This window comes from Sminthopsis crassicaudata, chromosome 3, assembly GCF_048593235.1.
Source record: "Sminthopsis crassicaudata isolate SCR6 chromosome 3, ASM4859323v1, whole genome shotgun sequence".
NCBI lineage: Eukaryota > Metazoa > Chordata > Mammalia > Dasyuromorphia > Dasyuridae > Sminthopsis > Sminthopsis crassicaudata.
Genome location: NC_133619.1, coordinates 591068907 through 591091471, shown reverse-complemented (window position 1 = coordinate 591091471; position 22565 = coordinate 591068907). Strand labels below are relative to the sequence as shown.

The following is a 22565-nucleotide window of genomic DNA, read 5'->3' as shown; positions in this document are numbered from 1 at the left end:
AGAGTATCTGAGTGACTTACTGTAAGTCACATGGGTAATAAATAGCATTATCTGAACTTGAACTCCATTCTCTCCTATACCATACCAACTAATTTAAATAAGTCCACGCCCTTTCCCCCAGCCTTATACTTTAGTTCAGGTGATTAGACATCTGGATCAATAAATATGGTATAAATAGGAAAATGACTAGTATTTAAGTAGAGTACAGAGTGCTAAGAAATCACAAAAGAGTGAAACTTTCTAGCTGAGGGAATTTAGAAAAGATTTCTCAAAGAAGTCATTATTTGAATTTTAAATATATTTTAAAATTTAAACTTAAAATCTCAAGAGATGTAAGTAAAAAAGTAATAAAACCTTTTGATGTCAACTATTTACATATTTTAAAAATAGATTTGAACAAAATAATATCTAGTATTTACTATTTCCTTCTGAATTCTTATTTGTATACTTACGCAATTTTCAAATGGTAAAGTTATAAAAACGTTATTTTTATCTTTTGATATATTGCCTACATTTCCAGTGTGTCTCTTTCCAAATCCTTATTATAAAAAAGAAAATTAGAAAAAGAAAAAAAAAAACAGTTCAGCAAAACTAACCAACAACTCAAAAAACTGCCACTGTATGTAGTATTCCATACCACTAGACACCTCTGCAAGAAAGAGGAGATGCATTCTCATATCAGTCAACAAGTATTTATTAAATGATTGTTCTGTAACAGCTCTTGTGGTGTAAGAGCTGAGAATACAGAGAGAAACAAAAAGGTCCCTTCAAAGGAGTGTACATTCTAATGGGGAAGACAACATATCAATTACAAGATACTAAGTACTAAAAGGTCTAGAAAGAGTAGATGATTGGCAGTTTGAGGGACGAAGTCAGTACCATGGGAGAATATTGGAAAATGCCTCCTGCAGAAGATGGGATTGGAAGTGAGTCTTGAAAGATGCCAGGAAAACTATGAGATAGGAGGAAAGGGGAAGAACATTTTAAGGATAGAGTGGGGGGAAGCACAACTGTTAAAAAGGTTGCTAGATGATAAACTTGTGAAGGAGAGTAAGATGTAATAAGATTGGAAAACTGGGAAGGGGCCAGATTATGGGGGCTTTAAATGCCAAACAGAAGCATATATATTTGATTCTAGAAATAATTGGAAGTCAGTGGAACTTCCAAATCACAATGCTCACACATGCATTTTAGGAAGAGTCACATATGACTGAAAAAAAAAAAAGATCAACTATCTCTTCTGGGTATCTATTTTTTTGCTAATGAATTTTTATTGATACTCTGATTTTTTACGTTACCAGCATTTCCCTTTCTCTTTCCTTTAGTATTCTTTCTTCTCTCAGAGAGCTATCCTGTATAACAAAATATTTATTTTAATAAAATTTTGTTTTTTCCTTTATTTATATATCAAGACAAATTTTTGTATTCATTTTTTACAAGATTTTGAGTTCCAGATTTTTCTCCCTCACTTCCCCCTTTTCTAAAATAACAATATTTTTTCAAAAGTATTTTATTTTCCAAGTAGATGTAAAGATAGTTTTTAACATTCCCTTTTATAAAACTTTGTATTCTAAATTTTTCTCCTTCACTCCCCACTCCCCAAGATGGCAAGTAATTTGTTATAGACTAAATATGTGCAATCATTTAAAACACATTTACATAAATTTTTTTTTTTTAAAAAGAAAGAAAAACAAGAGGAAAATATTTGTAAAACAAATCAGCACATCAAGAAAGTTTGAAAATATATGCAATGTATCACACTTGTGGATTTGTACCTTTATCCTTGGGAAAAGGAGGTACCTACTTCAAAGGGTTGTTTTGAGAAATAAATGAACAAACATATGTAGAATTCTTTACAAACTTTAAAGGTGGAGGAAGGAGAAGGAAATAAGCGTGTTTTTAATGCCTCCTGTATGAAGTGCTTTATAATTATTATTTCATTTGGTCCTCACAACAACCCTGTAAAATAAGTGCTATTATATCCCCATTTTACAGATGAAGAAATTGAGACAAACAGTTGAAGTGACTTACTCAGGTCACACGACCAATTAAGTGTCTGAGGTCTAATTTGAACTCAGGTCTTTCTGATTCCAGGCCCTCAATCTATGTACTATGGTACCACCCAACTGCTTCACTATATTCATATTTGCACACACCTGCTTTGATTTTTCTAGGTATTCATGTGGTCCTTGTAGAGAACCCATTTTTTTCCTTTTAATGTCTTCTTCTGGTTGTTGTGAAGTTACTTGCTTTGGGGGAGGCTCTTCAGATCTACAGGTTTTTTTGGTATGGATTTTTGTTTTTTGTTTGATTGTTTATTTGTTTGTTTTGGTGAGGGAGTTGGGGTTAAGTAATTTGCCTACGGTCACACAGCTAAGATCTACAATTTTTTTGATACTGTTTGATATTTTCTTTGATCTTCATGTCCCTCTAGTTTTAGTTCTCAAATTGGAACCTTGTTCCAGGGCAGCACATGTCTGTGAGCCCTTTTGGGTGGGGTGGTTGGCTCTGTTTGGTTGATTGAGATCACCTGGACTCCAATGTTCTGGAATTAGTTATCCCAGTCCATCTACTCTCATCCCTCTGTCTTCCCAGTCTTTGAGATTCAGAGCAAGTCTTGATGTTCCTCTGTATTATCTCAGAAAGGAATGTTGGGGATCCCGGAACCCTTAAGCCTAGGATGTCCTGATATGAGTACTGCTGTTGTATTCCATGGATATTATGAGGTTTCTATCCTGGATCTTTTTGACCACATTGCATCTTTCTTGGGGAGAGGGGATGACCTTCATTCCTATTACCTGTAGACATACAGCCTTGCAGGCTACAGTGTCTCTGACCTGTTCCTGGTCCCACTGATGTTGGCTGTGTTGGCAACCTCCTTTCCTATTGCCCTTTGGTTTCTGGTCCACCCTTTATACAATTATTAGATGGAAAAAGTCACTGTAGTTTCTCAATGTATTTCTTGATTATTATTTGGTCTGGTGATAGCTTTAGAGTTTTGATGGAGAAGGTATGTGGGATCTGGGTCATCTGCTTTCCATTCAAGTTGTCATCTTTCCCAAAGGTTCCAAAGTATTCAGTTTAATTTTTATTACTGTCATTATTTTTGGTATCCCTAGTACTTAGCAATGTGCCTGGCACAAATTCTTATTGTTTGTTTGTTTTCAGTTTTATCTGACTCTTCATCCTATTTGGGGTTTTCTTGGCAAAGGTATATGGATTTACCATTTCTTTCTATAGCTCATTTTATAGTCGAGGAAACTGAGGCAAACGTGGCTAAGTAACTTGCTTAGGGTCACACAGTAAGTATCTGAGATGAGATCTGAACTCAGGAAGATGAGTCTTTTGGACCTTAGGCTGGGCACTCTATCCACTGTATCATGTAGCTTCCCATTAAATACATAGTTGACACTTAATAGATGTTATTGATTGATTAGTTTACATTATTGTAATTGCTATGAATATTGCCTTCCTGGTTTTGCTCACTTTACAATAGTTCCTCTTACTTCTCTATATAAATTTCTTACAACCCAGTATATTCCATTACATTCATGTTTCACGATTTGTTTAGCTATTCCCCAGGTGATGGTATTCATTATAATATATATGGTGTTATTCTAATTCTGTTACCCTTGTTTTTATAGCATGGTATATCTTTCCATATTTCTTTATATTCCTAATTTTTTATTGACTTAGTAACATTCTTTTTTTTTTTTTTTATCAATATAACTTCCACTATTCCTCACCATAATTGTTATAACTGATATTTTATAGAGTAGTAATGTTTGTCATGTATTTTATATATATTATCTCAGTTGAGATTCACAAAATGCCTTATAAAATAAGACTCAAAAAGTAAGTTAAGTGCTGGTTTTCAAACTGGGAAGGGATCAAATCAAAATTTGAAATCTTGGTTTATAAATTCTTAACTCCAGCATACTATATGTAGCCATTGTACCATACTTTCTCATTTAATTACTGGACATATTGGTTTTTGTTGTTGTTGTTGTTTTTGTTTTTCTCTTTTGTTTTTTTATTAAAGCTTTTTATTTTTCAAAACATATGCACAGATAATTATTTAACATTAGCTCTTGCAAAACTTTGTGTTCCAATTTTCCCTCCCTTCCCCCATGCCCTCCCCTAGATGGCAAGTAATCCAATATATGTTAAGCATGGTAGAAATATATGTTAAATCCAATATATGCATTTATACAATACAATATAAATACAATAATATTTATACAATATATACATTTATACAATTATTGTGCTGCACAAGAAAAATCAAATCAAATCAGGAAAAAAAAAAAGAGAAGCAGCAGAATAAAATGCAAGCAAGCAACAACAAAAAGTGAAAATGCTATGTTGTGAACCACATTCAGTTCCCACAGTCTTCTCTGTAGTATATATATGTAGTGTATATTTTAATAGTTTTTCAAGTGATTAGAATTCTTGTTGCCTCTTTAAAATTGTTCACATTATTTTGACAACTTGCTTTTTCATTGGGAATAGCCATTACTTTAATAAATTTCCATAGTTTCTTATTATACATTTCATATTTCAGACTTAAAATAGCATTATTTATAGCAAAAATATTTTTCCCAATGTTTTCTTTTCATTCTTTAGTTGAGAGTTTTTTTTTTTTTGCAAAAAGCTTTTTATGTAATCAAGTCTATTTTTGTGTATCTTTTTGAAAACAGTTACATTTTTTTTCAATTATCAAGCACTGTTTCCTCCCTCCTATCTCCCCACCAGTGAAAACATTTACAAAATAAAATAAAACCATTGTAACATAAAAGTCAAGCAAAACAAATTCTCACATCCAAAAAATGTGTTTTTTTAATTAGACTATTACCTGTCATCATGAGGTAGGAAGCATTTTTCATCATCAGTTCTCTGGAATCATTGTTGATCATTGTATTAAACGCTGATCTGGATTGTATTTGTTTAGCTATTACCTAACTGGAAGCATTTGTTTCTAGTTCTTTCACTATGACCATTGATCAATTGCAGAATGGCCCTTATTTTAAATTTGACTTAGTTCCTTACATTTCTTAGAAATGTGGCCCTTGGCAGAGAAAGATTTTTATTTTTACAAGTAATTGTTTTCTTTCCATTCCTGGACAAATCGGATTTTATAAAACCTTTACAAATTCATATAATTAAGATTACTTTGTCTTCTGTGATCTTTTTTATCCTCTGTTTGGTCACAAATTTTTTCTGTATCCATAGATCTGAAAGGTAATTTCTTCTTTGTTTCTCTGATTTGTTTTATGATGTGATGCATTGTATTTAAATCATGTATCCATTTGAAGCTTACCATGGCATATGGTATTAAGTATTAATTGATCTAAACATTTTTTTTTTTTGCAAGATCACTATCTGATTTTCCCACCAGTTTTTGTTAAATAGTGGATCCTTCTTCTACTAATTGGAATCTTTGAGCTTATCAGACGCTAGGCTGGTAGTTTCATTTGCTTCTGTTTGTTATATACCTAAACTGTTTCACTGATTAATCTCTTTTTTAACCAATGCCAAATTGTTTTTGAAGATTATTATTTCATAGTATAATATAAGAACTGGTAGGCCTCTTTCCTTCTCGCCTCCCCCCACCCCCCATTATTTCCCTTAAGATTTTTGGCTATTTCTCCTGATGAATTTTGTTATCTTTTCTATTTTGATAAAAGCAAGTCTTCAGTAGTTTGACTAGGATGGCACTTAAAAAAATAAATAAATTCATGTTATTTTAGGCTCTAACAATCTAATTAATATTTTTCATATAATTTCTTCCATTTGATAAATTTTTGTCTATTCTCTACAGTTGAGTGAATTTTTATTTTATTATACTTTTAAATAACTTTTGATGCTTACTATTTGATCTAGTTGGATTTATTATATAAAGTATTGATCTAAATGAATTTTTCCCCATACTGGTAAGCAATTTTTTTATTCAACAAAAAATGATTGAATTTACTTTCCCAATAGTTTGTAATTTTGGTTTTGCATGCCAAAATTAATCTCATATACATTTGGCTTTATTTCTGGATTCTCAATTCTTTCATTCTTACCAGAAGTATCATGGGAGATGGACTTTGAAGGCTCTGTTAAGAGGTAGGGGGAAGAAAGATACTTCAGATATAATGTATAACCCCAAGTCAGAAATGGAAATGCCTAGAATATATTCCAGGGATGGAGAGTAGTCTTAGTGAGAAGGAGGCTTCATGAAAAAGTCCAGCAGGTAGCTGGGTTCTGGGAGAATTGTGCATTCCAGCCCAAGGAATTTGTTACACTCTATTCAGTGGAGATAACATGGAGCAACTGAAACTTTTTGAGCCACAAGTATATTATCAGTTCTGGAAATATAAATCATGATTTTTTGGGGGGATCCTTTATGGCCTGCCCCTTTCCTCTCTGAACTCTCTTCAACATGGATATATTTTAGGAAGTTTAATGACACTTTTGTCTCCCCTGAGAGTGTTCTCTTATTCGGATTAAACATCTCCACTATATTTAATTTTTACAAAAATTTTATGCATAGGTAATTTTCCAGCATTGACAATTGCAAAACCTTTTGTTTCAACTTTTCCCCTCCTTTCCCCCACCCCTTCCCCCAGGTGGCAGGTTGACCAATACATGTTAAATATGTTAAAGTATAAGTTAAATACAATATATGTATACATGTCCAAACAGTTATTTTGCTGTACAAAAAGAATTGGACTTTGAAACAGTGTACAATTAGCCTGTGAAGGAAATAAAAAAATGTAGGCAGACAAAAATATAGGGATTGGGAATTCTATGTAGTGGTTCATAGTCAGTTCCCAGAGTTCTTTCGCTGGGTGTAGCTGGTTTAGTTAATTACTGCTCTATTGGAACCGATTTGGTTCATCTCATTGTTGGAAAGAGCCATGTCCATCAGAATTGATCATCATATAATATTGTTGTTGAAGTATATAATGATCTCCTGGTCCTGCTTATTTTACTTAGCATCAGGCCTTTCTGAAATCATCCTGCTGGTCATTTCTTACAGAACAATAATATTCCATAATATTTATATACCACAATTTATTCAGCCATTCTCCTATTGATGGGCATCCACTCAGTTTCCAGTTTCTGGCTATTACAAAAATGGCTGCCGCAAACATTCTTGCACATACAGGTCCCTTTCCCTTCTTTAAAATCTCTTTGGGATATAAGCCCAGTAGTAACACTGCTGGGTCAAAGGGTGTGCACAGGTTGATAACTCTTTGAGCATAGTTCCAAATCATTCTCCAGAATGGCTGGATGTATTCACAATTCCACCAACAATGTATCAGTGTCCCAATTTTCCCACATTCCCTCCAACATTCTGCATTATCTTTTCCTGCCATTCTAGCCATTTTGATAGGTGTGTAGTGGTATCTCAGAGTTGTCTTAATTTGCATTTCTCTGATTAATAATGACTTGGAACATCTTTTCATATGGCTAGAAATAGTTTCAATTTCTTCATCTGAGAATTGTCTGTTCATATCCTTTGACCATTTATCATTTGGAGAATGGCTTGATTTCTTATAAATTAGAGTCAATTCTCTATATATTTTGGAAATGAGGCATTTATTAGAACCTTTGGCTGTAAAAATATTTTCCCAATTTATTACTTCCCTTCTAATTTTGTTTGCATTAGTTTTCTTTGTACAATACCTTTTTAATTTGATATAATCAAATTTTTCTATTTTGTGATCAATAATGACCTCTAGTTCTTCTTTGGTCATAAATTCCTTTTTTTCCCCATAGCTCTGAGAGGTAAACTATTCTATGCTCTTCTTATTTATTTATAATCTCATTCTTTATGCCTAGGTCATGAACCCATTCTGACCTGATCTTGGTGTATGATGTTATGTGGGCCAATGCCTAGTTTCTGCCATACTAATTTCCAATTTTCCCAGCAATTTTTGTCAGTAAGTTCTTAGCCCAAAAGCTGGGATCTTTGGGTTTGTCAAACACTAAATTATTGAAGTTATTGGCTATTTTTTCCTTTGAACCTAACCTATTCCACTGATCCACTAGTCTATTTCTTAGCCAATGATTTTGGTAACTGCTGCTTTATAATATAATATAATTTTAGATCAGGTACAGGTAGGCCACCTTCATTTGATTTTTTTTTCCCATTAATTCCCTTGAAATTCTTGACCTTTTGTTTTTCCATATGAATTTTGTTGTTATCTTTTCTAGGTAGGAATCTAATTTCTTGAGAGGTAATTGTGGTTAACCTTGAACATTCTTTGGTTGACATAGTAAGCAACAGAATACTAAGCATGGTGGACCATAATCTGACTTCTTGTTGATAATTCTTGCATTTTAAGACTTTTTTTTTTATCTTAAAGAGAGTGGAGCTAAAGAGAATGGGCAGTAAAATAATATCTTCTTTGTTAGTTCTATGTATTATTTCAAATCAAAGTTTTTTTAAAATTGATTTATTTTCATGGTAGGTTCTTTGTGGGAACATACAATGTGAATGGCCAGTCCCCCAAAGAATGCCTCCGGCCTTGGCTAAGCCAGGATATTCAGCCTCCAGATATATATTGCATAGGGTAAGCATATTTTTTTTAAATCTCAAAAGCCTCTCTGATTCTTTATTTTGGATTCCAAGCCATATGTCTGTAAGCTAAGATTTTGTAGTTAGTAGAGGCAATTTTTAAATGACTAGGTCATAAAAAATTTCTGTTTCTTTTCTATTTTGTCATGTAACACATTTCATATTATTAAGATTGAACCATGCATGTTATTTTAATGCTAATACTTCATATTTCCTTTAACCAACTGTCAGAATCATTGTTAGAGAATTTTCTTCCTTAGCTGTTGGATACTTTGCATGCCAAAACTAATACTATCATGGAGAAGGTAGAATTAAAGGAAACCGCAGCAATCCACCAAATCTTTATTAAGCACCAGGCTAGGTATTGTGGGAGGGACTAGAATAATGAGCTGATATGTTCTGAGGCTTCCACTCTAGAGGGGGAAATGAAACTTATACCTCTGAAACAATTCTAGAACAGGCCTGGTGTTTTATTCTTTTCTAGAATCTGACTTACTTCATCTCATTTCTGACAGGTTCCAAGAATTAGATCTGAGTAAAGAAGCCTTTTTCTTCAATGATACCGTAAAGGAGGAAGAGTGGTTTAAAGCTGTAACTGAGAGTCTTCATCCTGATGCCAAATATGCAAAAGTAAGGTGGGGTCTGGGCTAAAGCTTTTTTTTTAGCTTCTTAAAGCTTTATATTGGTATCACAGAAAAGAAAATTCATTGTTCCTGTATTTTATAATTTTAACTTGACCGAGTGACCAACAGCCCTATTCCCTTTTGTTCCTAGTCCAAAAGAGTTCACTTTTAGGATGTTCACTTTAGCACTGAGTGCAGGGTGGATTGAAGGGGGAGAGGCTTGAGGTAGGGAGACCAAATAGAAAGCTGTTGTAATAGTCTGAGCGTGAGGTGATGAGAGCCTGCTCTAGGTTGGTGGTTACTGTAGTGGAGAGAAGGGCTCATGTATAAGAGATGCTGTGAAGTTAGAAATGATGAATTTTGATAACCTGTTGGATATGTGGAGTGAGTGTAAGAGAGAAATCCAACATAATATCAGTGTGTATCTGGATAATTGGGAGGACTACAATGTTCTTCAACAGGAATAGAATGTTTAGGAAGTAGGGAGATGTAGCTGGGAAGATAACAAGCTCTCTTTCAGACATGTTGAGTTTGGGATGCCTATGAGATATTCAATTCAAGATATCCAAAAGTTAGTTGATGACACTAGACTGGAGCTCAGGAGAGAGATTAGGGGCAAATTTATAGAGGCTGGAATCATCTGCAAAGAGGTGATATTTGAACCCATGGAAACTGATGAGGTTACCAAGTGTTGACAGCATAGAGAAAGAATTAGACCCAGGATGGAGCTTTGAGGGTTTCCAAGAACCAACCTTTACTCTTTCTTTTTTCTTATCTCTCTATAATCTGACTTCTGACTTTGTTAGTCCATTGAAATTGCTTTTTTCAAAGTTACCAGTGATCTCTTAATTACCAAATCCAATGACCTTTTCTTAATCCTGAACCTTCTCTCTCTGTAGCCTTTGACATTGTCTAACACGTTCTCATTGACTTTTCTCTCTTGACTTTTATGGCACCATTCTCTCCTGATTCTCCCTTAACTTGTTGGACTGCCCCTTCTCCTTGCTGGATCTTCATTCTGTCATGCTGGATAACTATGGATGTTCCCCTAGACTTTGTCCTGGGTCCTCTTTTCTTCAATCTCATCAACTCCATGATTTCAGTTATTCTGTCTATGCTGATGAGTCTCAAATCTACTTATCTAGCCTTAACTTCTTTCCTGACCTACAGATTTCCAACTCCATTTGTCTCCTGAACATTTCAGATTGGATGCCTATAGAAGTCTTAAACTCTACATGTTCAAAACTGAACCCATTTTCTTTCCTTTCCAAACCCTCTTACCGACCACCCTATTACTGTTGAGGACACCATTATCTTTTTTTTTTTTTTTCCTGAGGCTGGGGTTAAGTGACTTGCCCAGGGTCACACAGCTAGGAAGTGTTAAGTATCTGAGACCAGATTTGAACTTGGGTCCTCCTGAATTCAGGGCTGGTGCTCTATCCACTGCACCACCTAGCTGCCCCGACACCATTATCTTCCTAGTTACAGGGCTTGCTGCTTAGTTTTTATCCTCAGTGCTCTGACATCCTATCTCTCACCTTCCCTTTTCAGTCAGTTGCCAATTCCTGTTAATGCTTCCTCTATAACATCTCTCCAATATACTCCCTTCTCTCCTCTGACACCCCTGTGCAGGCCCTCATCACCTCACACTGGGACTATAGCAGTTGCCTTCTAATTAGTCTTCCTCAGCCCCAAGTCTTTTCCTGTAATGTTCTCTGATTTGGTTTTCTCTGGGGCAGCCTTCCTTTCAGTTCAGTAATCACCACAAGAGAAGCCAGAGGTTAAAGTCCAAATCCTTTATTATCTCTATCAAAGTCTTGTCTCCTTTCCTGAGGTCTGGAATAAGCTTTCTTATAGTCCAGATTCTTTATTATCTCCTTTCTGGGGCTGGGCAGCTTTCTGGAGAGCCTTTCAATGGAGAAATGCAGGAGGAGAGCTTGCCACCAGTGGCCTGACAGAAGATCAAATGAATGTATGTCTTTGGTTCCAAGAGCTTGAGCTTCTGCCTGTCTTCTCTGCCCTCTGAAAGCTTTTTCTCTGTAGCTCTCAGTCCCTGCTTATATGCTCCACACTGAGTATAAATCAATCATTATATCACTAGGAAACCATTATTTGTTGTACGATTAAATCAATCATACTGAACCATGCTAAATCAGATAACCATTGTCTCTATCAATTCCACTGACTTAGTATCTTGTGAGAATCCTTTGCTTCAAATTCAGAGTTCTGGCCCATAACATTTTCTCACTGCAGCCATCTACTCACTTGTCAAGTTGAACTTTTTTATTTATACATATATTTTTTAATTTTTAAAATTTTTTTTATTTTTTGCTGAGGCAGTTGGGGTTAAGTGACTTGCCCAGGGTACACAGCTAGGAAGTCTTAAGTGTCTGAGGTCAAATTTGAACTCAGGTCCTCCTGACTTCAAGACTGGTACTCTATCCACTGCGCCACCTAGCCGCCCCAAAGTTGAACTTTAAAAAAAAAAAATTTTGTAGTAGCTCTTTATTTTTTTTTCAAATACATGTGAAAATAGCTTTCAACATTCACCTTTGCAAAATCTTGTGTTCCAAATTTTTCCTTTTCCCTCCTCCTTCCCCCTTCCTTTAGACAACAAGGGACCCAATATAGGTTATACATGTGCAATTCTTCTAAACATATTTCCATATTCATCAGACTGCAGAAGAATAATCAGACCAAGAGGGGGAAAAAAAAACAAGAAAGAATAAATATACAAACAAAAAAATAGATGAAAATGCTATGTTTCAATCCACATTTAGTCTCTAGTTCTCTCTTTGGATGAGGTTGGCTCTTTCCATCACAAGTCTATTGGAATTAAATCACCTCATTGTTGAAAAGAGCCAAATCCATCATAGTTGATCATCATATAATCTTGTTGCTGTATATAATGTTTTCTTGGTTTTATTCAGTTCACTTAGCATTAGTTCATGCAAGTCTTTCCAGGCTTTTCTGAAATCAGTCTGCTTATCATTTCGTATAGAACAATAATATTTCATTATATTCATATACCATAACTGTTCAACTATTCCCCAATTGATGGGCATTCATTCAATTTCCAATTCCTTGCCATCACAAAAATGGGCTGCTACAAACACTTTTTCATGTGTGGTTTCTTTCCCCTTTTTTATGATCTCTTTGAGGTACAGATCCATTAGAGACACTGTTGGATCAAATGGTATGCAAAAACCCTGTGGGCAAACTTCCACATTACTCTTCAGAATGATTGGATCAGTTACAACTCTGCCAACAATGTATTAGGGTCCCAATTTTCCCATATCTCCTCCAACACTTATCGTTATCTTTTCCTGTTATTTTAGCCAATCTGAGAGGTATAAAATGATAGCTCAAAGTTACCTTAATGTGTATTTCTCTAATCAATGATGTTTTAGAGCATTTTTCATATGACTAAAAACAGCTTTAATTTCTTTGAAAATTGTTCATATCATTTAACAATTTAAAATTGATCTTTTTTTTCTTTTAATTCATTTATTTAATTTTTACAAAAATTTTATGCATAGGTAACTTTTCAGCATTAACAATTGCAAAACCTTTTGTTCCAACTTTTCCCCTCCTTCTCCCCACCCCTTCCCCCAAATAGCATGTTGACCAATACATATTAAATATGTTAAAGTATAAGTTAAATACAATATATGTATACATGTCCATCAAATTGATCTTCTTAAAGCATATGTTTAATAATATCACACACTCTTCCCCGTCAACTCCAATTCAATAAACTTCAGTGCTTCCCTGTTACTTCCAAGATCAAATATAAAATCCTCTGCTAGTGTTCAAAGCCCTTCATACCTTGGCTCCCTCCTATATTTCTAATCTTTTTTTCACTTTACCCCAGAAGTGACATTGGCTTTCTTGCTGTTCCTTATCATATCTCCTAACTGGATATTTTCAATAACTGTCTCTCACTTCTGGAATTCTATCCCATTGATTTACATCTCCTGTCTTTCTTTTCTTTTCTTTCTTTCTTTTTTTTTTTTTTTTTTTCTGGTAGTCAGACTTTGGTGATTTGCCCAGGTTAAACTTGTAAGTGTCTGAGGTCAGATTTGAGCTCAGGTCCTCCTAATTCCAGAGATAGTGTTCTTAAACATTGCATCAACTAGCTGCCCCTTGGCTTCCTTATAAACTTCAGCTAAAATCCCACCTTCTACAAAAAGTTTTCTTGTTCTATTGCCTTTCCTTTCCTTTATTATCTCCAATTTATCTTGTACATATTTTGTTTGTTCATAATTATTTGCATATTGTTCTATCCATGCCCCCCATTAGCCTGGGGCTCCTTGAGAGCAAGGACTGCTTTGTTCAGCACAATGCGTGGCACATAGGAAGCACTTGATAAAGGCTTGTTGACTGATTGACTGACTGATGTGATTCCAGGTCCATTATACCACCAGTCTGTGAAGTAGATGGTCATACGGGAGGAGGTGGGGAGGAGAGAGCCAGGAAGGAGAGCAGTGTCCCAAAAGCCTCAAGAGTATTTAGGAGGGGAATGTGACCAGTCAAAAGCTATAGAAAGAGGTCAGGAAGGATGAAGACTGAGAAAACATCATATTTACCTCTTTAGAGATTTTTGGTGACTTTGGAGAGAGCAATTTCATTTGAGGGATGGGGTCAGAAGCCAGATTAGGGAGGATTTAGAAATGACATCTAAGTGGCACTATAGTACACAGAGAGCCCAGCCAAGAATCAGCAAGACTTCTAAATTCAAATCCAACCTCGGATAATAACTAGCTCAGTGACCCTGCAAAGTCACTTAATCCTCTTTGCTTCCATTTCATCATCTATAAAAAGAGCTGAAAAAGAAAATGACAAACCATTCAAATATGTTTGCCAAGAAAATCCCAAATGGGGTCAAGAACAGTTGAACGTGACTGAAAATGACTAAACAACAAAGAATTGAGAAACTGTAGACTGCTTTTCCCAAGTATTTAGCTAAAAAAAAGATTAAAGGTATAGAACAGTGGTCCTCAAACTTTTTAAACAGAGGGCCAGTTCACTGTCCTCAGCAGACTGCATCTGGCCCATAGGCTGTAGTTTGAGAACCTCTGGTAACAGTTATAGAAGATCATGGTGAATATATGTGTGTTTGTAGGTAGCAGGGAAAACATTGGTAAAAGTAGGGAAAGATAAATAATAACAATGATATTTGGTATTTATGTAGCATTTTAAGGTTTGCAAAGAGCTTTACAGTTATCTCATTTTATTCTATTATAGGTGCTGTTGTAAACTTAATTTTACATATAAGAAAATTGAGACAGGCAGAAGTTAATTATTTGCACAGGATCACTCAGCTTTTAAGTGTCTCAAGCTGGATTTGAACAGAGTTTCCAGACTATAGATGCAACACATTTTTCATGGCATCACCAGCTGCCTGGAATGAGAGTAGAGAGATAGAAAGTCATCTGGACCACTCCAGTCTTCTGGGGTGGATGGGATGTAATTAAAGGGATGTGCCTTGCTAAGAAGAAGGGCCACTTCATGAGAGAAAGGAGTGATAGAAAAGAGAGTGGGAGACGACTTCTGAGGTCTATTACTTGAAAAGAAGAGGGAGCTGTTAGCAAATGGTTTTAATTTGTCTGCAAAATATGAACCAAATTCTTCGACTAACAATGGGGAATTGAGGTGCTCTGGGAGATTTAAAGAAAGATATAAGGTAATGAGAGAGAGAATATTTAGTAATGAATGTAGGAGACTGCCATGGCCAAAATACATTGCCTGGCAGCTCACCTTGCTGTGCCAAGCATCTCCAGTGCCAATGGTCCTTGGACGTAAACCAATCAGGCACTGGTCCCATTTGTGATTGAAACCTTTCCAGCTGGGTGGGACTGTCAGAATTTTGGCTCATTCAGAATAGCATCAAGGATCTCCTTGCCACATTTATGCTATCATGGGGCTTAAGAACATCATTGCCATAGCAGAGGTTTCTTTTTCTTTTTTTCTTTTTTCTTTCTTTTTTTTTTTTCATTAAAGCTTTTTATTTTTCAAAACAGTGGACAATTCTTCAACATTAGCCCTTGCTGTTCCAATTTCCACCCCTTACCCCACACTCTCCCCTAGATGGCAAGTAGTTCAATATGTGTTAAACATGGTAGAAATATATATTAAATGTAATGTATGCATACATATTTATTTATACAATTATTGTGCTGCATAAGAAAAATCAAATCCAGTAAAAAAAAAAAAGAAGCAAAATAAAATACAAGCAAGCAACAATAAAAAGAGTGAAAATGCATAGCAGAGATTCTAATGAAGAAAAACTTCATAATTTCAGGTGAAGCTTGTCCGATTAGTTGGGATCATGCTGCTCCTTTATGTCAAGCAAGAGCATGCAGTGCATATCTCAGAAGTTGAAGCTGAAACAGTGGGAACAGGAATCATGGGCAGGATGGTAAGTGACTCCATGCTACAGGTGGTTATGGTCCTGACCCTTTCCTTGGACAGTGGTTCACAGAGGTCTTACTCCAAGCCAAAGTGTTCTCCTAAGGTGGCTCACAGTGCTAATTGGATAGGTCTTAAAACAGAATGAATTGTGCTCTTCAGGAAGGGAAGAGTTACCATGATTCACTGCAATGTTTTGATGACTTTGTGTACCCCTCAGTTCCCCAAATCTGCTGAATATCCAATCCCTTTCATGATAATATAAATTTTTATCTGCCTTTATCCTTTCCCCAACTTTAGCTGATTGTTGCTTTTTAGCCCATCAAGTGAGTTTTGAACACTGCCTTGAAGAAACTAGAACAAAAAATAGGAAAAATGAGGCTTGTTTATTGAAGGAGTTGGACTTCCACTGACTTTTAAGATTGAACCTGTTGTGACTTTAGTGTTCAAAACTTCCTTCACAGCTGTAGATCAGCAGCTATCTTACAGTGTAGGAGGATTGTCAGGAGCACAGTGAGGATGCCATGTTGTATCATGCAATCATGTTTATCAGGGGCTAAACTGGAACTTGGGTCTTACGTCTGAGGCTGGGTCTCTATCAGTTATTCTACATTTTCTCAAATGCGAACATGTCATTTTTTCCCCTGAGGCAATTGGAGTTAAATGACTTGTCCAGGATCACACAGCTAGGGAATGTTAAGTGTAACTCATATTTGAACTCAAGTCCTCCTGACTTTAGGGCTGGTGCTCTACCCACTGTGCCACCTAGCTGCCTCGCGAACATGTCATTTACAAACATTGAGTTGAAGGTAGAAATATGTTTAAAACTAGGGACAGCTAGATGGTGCAATGGGTACAGCACTAGTCATAGAGTCAGGAGGACCTGAGGAGGAAGACCTGAGATCAAATCTGGCCTCAGACACTTAGTATTTACTAGCTTTAAGACCCTGGGCAAGTCACTTAGCTTTAATAGCCTTAAAAAAATAACTTCTTCATCCAACTCACTTCCAGTTGATCAATGATGGACAGAAATAACTACACCCAGAGAAGGAGCACTGGGAAGCGAATGTAAATTGTTAGCACTACTGTCTATCTACCCAGGTTACTTATACCTTCGGAAGCTAATAATTAATGTGCAACAAGAAAATGGTATTTACACACATATATTGTATCTAGGTTATATTGTAACACATGTAAAATGTATGGGATTACCTGTCATCGGGGGGAGGGAGTGGAGGGAGGGAGGGGATAATTTGGAAAAATGAATAAAAAAAAATAAAAAAAATTTTTAAAAAAGATACCAATGAAGAATAAAAAAAAATAATAACTTCTTCGTTAAAACCATTGTACATGTATAACCTATGTCAGATTACTTTTTGACTGGGGGAGGGGAAAAATTTACAACTCAGAATCTTACAAAAAAAGAATGTTGAAAATTATTTTTACATGTAATTGGGAAAAATAAGATATTATTAACTGGGTAAAAAAAAACAGCAACATTGAGTTGCAGAATTAGAAGGGGCCTAAATTAAATCTATCTAAATTAAAGCGTGAATCCTGTCTAAAGGATGCCTTATAATTGGTCATTAAGCTTCTGTCTATACACCTTCAGTGACAGGGAACTCTCATTACCATCTGAGGCAGTTAAATCCATTTTTATTATTAAAGCCTTTTCTTTTCAAAACATATGCACAGATAATTTTCAACATTCATCCTTGCAAAACCTTGTGTTCCAAACTTTTTTTCTCCCTTCCCACCTTTTCCCCTAGATGGCAAGTAATCTGATATATGTTAAACATGTGCATATTTCTTCTACAATTCTTCCATAATTCTTCTGTAATTATCATGTTAGACAAGAAAAATCAAATCAAAAAGGAAAAAAATGAAAAAATAAAGTGCAAACAAACAAAAAGAATGAAAACACATTGTTGCGATTCAAACTCAGTTCCCACAGTCCTCTGAATGCAAATGGCCTCTTCATCACATATCCATTGGAACTAACCTGAATCACCTCATTGTTGAAAAGAACATGTCCATCAGAATTGATCAAGTCAAATCCATTTTTGAACAGCTTTAATTGTTGAGAATTTTTTCCTTTTCTATGAGTTGAACTCTGTCTTCTATAATTTCTCCCTAGTTGTTTTTTTTTTTTTTTTGTTGTTGTTGTTCTGCCATGTGGAGCCAGGCAGAATAGTTTGACAAGACTGGTCATGTCTTTTTTTCTTCAGTCTTGTTGTTCAGTAATTTCAGTTATGTCTGATTTTTCATGACTCCATTTGGGAATTTTCTTGGCAGAAATACTGGGTTTGCCATTTTCTTCTCCAACTCATTTTACTAAGGAAACTAGGGCAAACAGGATTAAGTGACTTGCTCAGGGTCACACAACTAGGAAGGATCTTAAGTCAGATTTGAAATCAGACCTTTTTAACTCAAAGCCCCGCACTTTATTTTCTCACTACACCATCTAGCTGCTCTCTTTCAGAATAAATTTCCCTGGGTTTTTCCACCAAATGAATCATAGTTCTGAATTTGTTCATCACCCTCTTCTGGACCTACTTATCAATATTATTTTTACTTTTAAATATTCATTCTAAAGAGTCAGAATACTCCTGTTATGGTGTAGCCAAAGCAGCATTAATTAGGCTTTTCACATACCACTTAGATCCTATACTTCCACTTCTGTAGCTTCATATTACTTATCTGACACAACATTCTGCTAATTCATTTTGAGTTTCCAGGCCATTTAAAGCCCTCAGGTTTTTTTTTTTTTTTTTTTTTTATAATTAAAAGTGAAGCTTTTTATTTATCCCCAGTGAGATTTATTTGTAATCAATCAGCAAGCATTTAATAAGCACCTAATATTTCTAGGTGCTGTGCTATGTACTAGGGATACAAAACCAAAAGCAAAATACCTCTTGTCTTTAAGGAGCTTCCACTCTTACAGGAGAGACAGTGTGTTCGTTATCTATACACAAAGCAGAAACAAATTAATTTGATTGGCAAGTAATTAGAAGCTTAAAAAATTAGGAAAAATCTTCTGAAGAAGGTAGCACTTGAACTTAAAATCAGAGATTCCAAAAATAGGGAGAGCATTCTATGCCAGCATTCTGGGGTGCAGGAAATTTTTTATTAAAGCTTTTTATTTTCAAAACATATGCATGAATAATTTTTCAACAGTAACCCTTCTAAAACCTTGTATTCCAATTTCCCACTTTCCCTCACCCCCTCCTCTAGATGGCAAGTAATCCACTATATGTTAAACATGATAGAAATATGTTAAATCCAATATATGCGTACATACTTATACAATTATCTTGCTGGGGTGCAGGAATTTTTAAACTTTTTGTTTTTCGTGGACCTGTTGGCAATTTGGTAAGACTTTGACTTCTTTCTCAGAATCATGTTTTTAAATGCACAAAATAAAATATGTGGGATTTAAAAAAAATAATAAATTCAAATCTAGTTATCAAATGCTAATTTCACAGTTTTCACTCAAGAATGCCTGGTGTTAAGCCACTTAACCCTCTTTGGCTCAGTTTCCTCATCTGTAAAAGGAGCTTGAGAAAGAAATGGCAAACCACTCTAGTATCTTTGCCAAGAAAACTCCAAATGGGGCATAGAGAGTCAGACATGATTAAAACAAGTAAACAACAACTTGTAATAAAATTATTTTGGTGATAAAATCAGATAATATTCATGAAAACTTTGTGAAAAGTTTTTCATAAAATCAGTTATGATTTAGATAATATTTTCTGTCTCTTTTTTAGGGTAATAAAGGAGGAGTGGCAATCCGATTCAGATTTCACAATACAAGCATCTGCATTGTGAATTCCCATCTGGCAGCTCACACTGAGGAGTATGAGAGGAGGAACCAAGACTACAAAGACATTTGTTCTCGAATGCAGTTCTGTCAGGTTGATCCAAATCTTCCGCCTCTCACCATTGGCAAGCATGAGTGAGTGGCTAATTTTTCCCCACTTACTATACTACTGATGTCCATACTCCAGTGCTAGGCTGTTGAAATCGAGGAGGGTAGTGGGGTGCTTCTTCCTGGAGGGACATAATCAACTTGCACAATTTACGTAGGAAACCTCTGTTGCAAATCATCAATCCTGGACTTATTTCTCCTCACTATCTAGCCAACTTTGGACATCTATAACTCTTTATAATTTGATAAATCCTTAGGAAATACAGAGATATCGATATTGATTGTCCTTAGCAAAACATTCTCTGGGAGAGTTAATCAGCTACCCAAAACAAGACATATGGTAGATCCTAAACCCAGTTTTAAAAGCATTTGTTATTTGTTATTCTTCTTCCTCCCTCCTCCCATTAGAGAGCATTTTCTTCTATTCTGTTTATCTTGTTCACAGCTTCAGCTGCTTAGATCATTCTGGGTTAAGAACTTCCGTATGTTCTTAGCCTTTACTTCCAGCTCATTTTCTTTTTTTAAAGCTCTAGTGTAGTTTCTTTTTAAAATTATTAAATGACAAAATTCCATTAAAATTATAGACTTTTGGCAGATGTGTAAAGCCCATGCTACTAGATCTTGGTAAGCAACAGGCTTCTGCGATCATGGTGGTGTCCACCAGGGGGCGTGCAGAGCCCCGAACCTGCTCCTGTCGGCTCTCTGCCTGTGTGTGTGTGTGTGTGTGTGTGTGTGTGTGTGTGTGTGTGTGTGTGTGTGTGTGTGTGTGTGTGAATTGGAACTTGGACTTCCGTAAACTGACAGGCTGGCTTTCGTTCTCTAGGGAACCTGGCCAGGAGTGTGTCTTACCAGCCGTGCTCTTCCTTCCTGTCGAAAAGGCAGAGTCCCAGATTTGAAGATGCAGCTTGAGTGTCAGTTTGGCTGCTTTTTTACTTTGTGGATGCTTTGATCTGATTTATGGTGTATTTGTGTGTGTGTGTGTGTGTGTGTGTGTGTGTGTGTGTGTGTGTGCTGCTGTGCTAAATTGCCTAGTGATATGCTAGTTGGCTTCTTATAGAGCAGTCATGGTGTTTACAGGGTGTGTGGGATCATCTGGGGTTTTCCATCTTCTTCAAACCCAAATGATATTTGTCATTAAACACAAACGCTCACCACAGAGGAGTTTAAACAGTGCCAAATGAGCAATGGTTGTGTTTTCTGGGAGCTGAGCCCTGGAAAACAAGCGTTTCAGTGCCTTTGGTGAACCAGAGTACGTGGGGGTAAAAGGATGCTGCTGTTTGGAATCCCCTGGAGATCTGCACAAGCCCATATTTAAAGGATGGGTGAGATATATGATCTTATTCCTCAGACTTGTCATGCTGGTTTCCAGCTTGATAAGAGTTGGGTAAATAACTTCCCCTGTGAGGAGGAGGAAGAAGAAGAAAAGGAGGCTCTTTTACTCTGAACTCGGATGGCTGAGCAAGAGGTATAGACATATGGCAAAGACATTTTATGGCTATCTGAATCGCTTTCCCAACCAGCTTCCTGGAGTCTCACTTGTCTCTTCTGAGGAGAGCCCTGGTTGGGACAGGTTATAGTCCTGCCTAAAAACCTTGTCGCCCTTGTCCTCTGTCCTCACAGTGTGATCCTGTGGCTGGGGGACCTCAACTACAGGATAGAAGAGCTGGATGTGGAAACAGTGAAAAAACTCATCGAGGAGAAGGCATTTCAAACCCTGTTCACATACGATCAGGTACAGAGAGCCACTGAAAGGCTGAGCAGGCGGCCTACTTGCCTACCTCCTGCCATCATATGAGCAGTGAAGCCCTTGGAAGTATTGGGTCTCCAATGTTGGGACTCACAAATCTAGCACATGAGAAACCTTCCCCCATCAAATGAACTCTCTCTTGTCAAGCATTTTCCTTAATATTCAGCCAACATTTCTCTTTTCAGGTCTTCCCCAAATTATTGGAGTTTTCTTTGTTTCTTCCCTAATTGCTTCATTGGAAAATGAGACTTTCTTAGGAGGAATGGTGCTCAGTGTATTCAGACTGATTTCTTGAGCAATATGTTTCTTCACTTTCTCTTCTCTATGTTACATAGCGTTATTATTTTCTAAGAACTGTCACTGAAAAAAAGGCTTTCTTTACTTCCTCCATGATCCTCTAATGTCAGTTTACATCCCCATTTAACTTAAATATCCTTTGCTCAAGCATCAGTCTTTTGTGTATCTATCTGCTTTTCTGAGATACATATCTTTGAATGTTTTTATGAAATAGTTACATGGTCACCATGTTCTATTTTGAAGGGGAAAAAAAGATTCCTTTCTTTCCTATTATTCTCAATACCTTTGGTATCCCTTTTTATTTCCAGAACTTTATCATTCTCATGAGTTCAAATCTTTCTATTCCCATTTTGCAATATGAAGAAAGCTACTTAGAACAAAACAATCAACTCTGGTGTTTTAATCATTAGTCACTTTCAACAGGCCCATTTTGCTTCTAATATTCTTCATTATGTGTTTTTCTCCAATCCTTGTTTTTTAACATGAAGCATTCTTTTCTCTTGTTGCCCATATCTTTGTTTCTTAACAGCTTATTTTCATGCATCAAAGTCTTAATTTCATGTTTTGTCTCATCTTTATTCATTAGCCTATTTTAGTGATCTTTCCAGAAGATGTAACATACATTTCGTGCCTTGTACTAGTCTTTGTAAGTGGTTTCTAAGATCTTGGTTACTGTAGCTCAGGAAGCATCTTGGCTTATTATCTCTGTCTTGTTCCTCCTCAGGCCATTTTGGGAAATGAAAATTCAGGTGACCTTACAAGTTATTTTATCTAGGACCCAGTCCTAGCTGCAAGAATTAAGACTTTATATAGCATTCCCAAAAGTGTCAGGTGTGGGATTCCAGGGACTAATCCAAGAATGCCTCCTGTTTTCATCTTTTGCTAGATATGGGTTCTGAAGGTAGTTGTCAAGTAGACCTAATATTCATGGTTGCTGCAGGTCAAATCAAGCTGACTAAATGCCACAAGGAGGGGTTGAACAATATA

The 22565-nt window shown here is 36.0% G+C and overlaps 1 protein-coding gene across 1 annotated transcript in view; it reads left to right on the top strand.

The window, feature by feature from the left end:
* INPP5B (inositol polyphosphate-5-phosphatase B) overlaps positions 1-22565 on the top strand; it is an 81418-nt gene that overhangs the window by 43099 nt on the left and 15754 nt on the right. Inside the window, 5 exon segments of the mRNA XM_074305201.1 lie at positions 8466-8567; positions 9088-9202; positions 15500-15616; positions 19374-19561; positions 21155-21266. Of these exon segments, the coding sequence (XP_074161302.1) occupies positions 8466-8567; positions 9088-9202; positions 15500-15616; positions 19374-19561; positions 21155-21266 (634 nt within the window).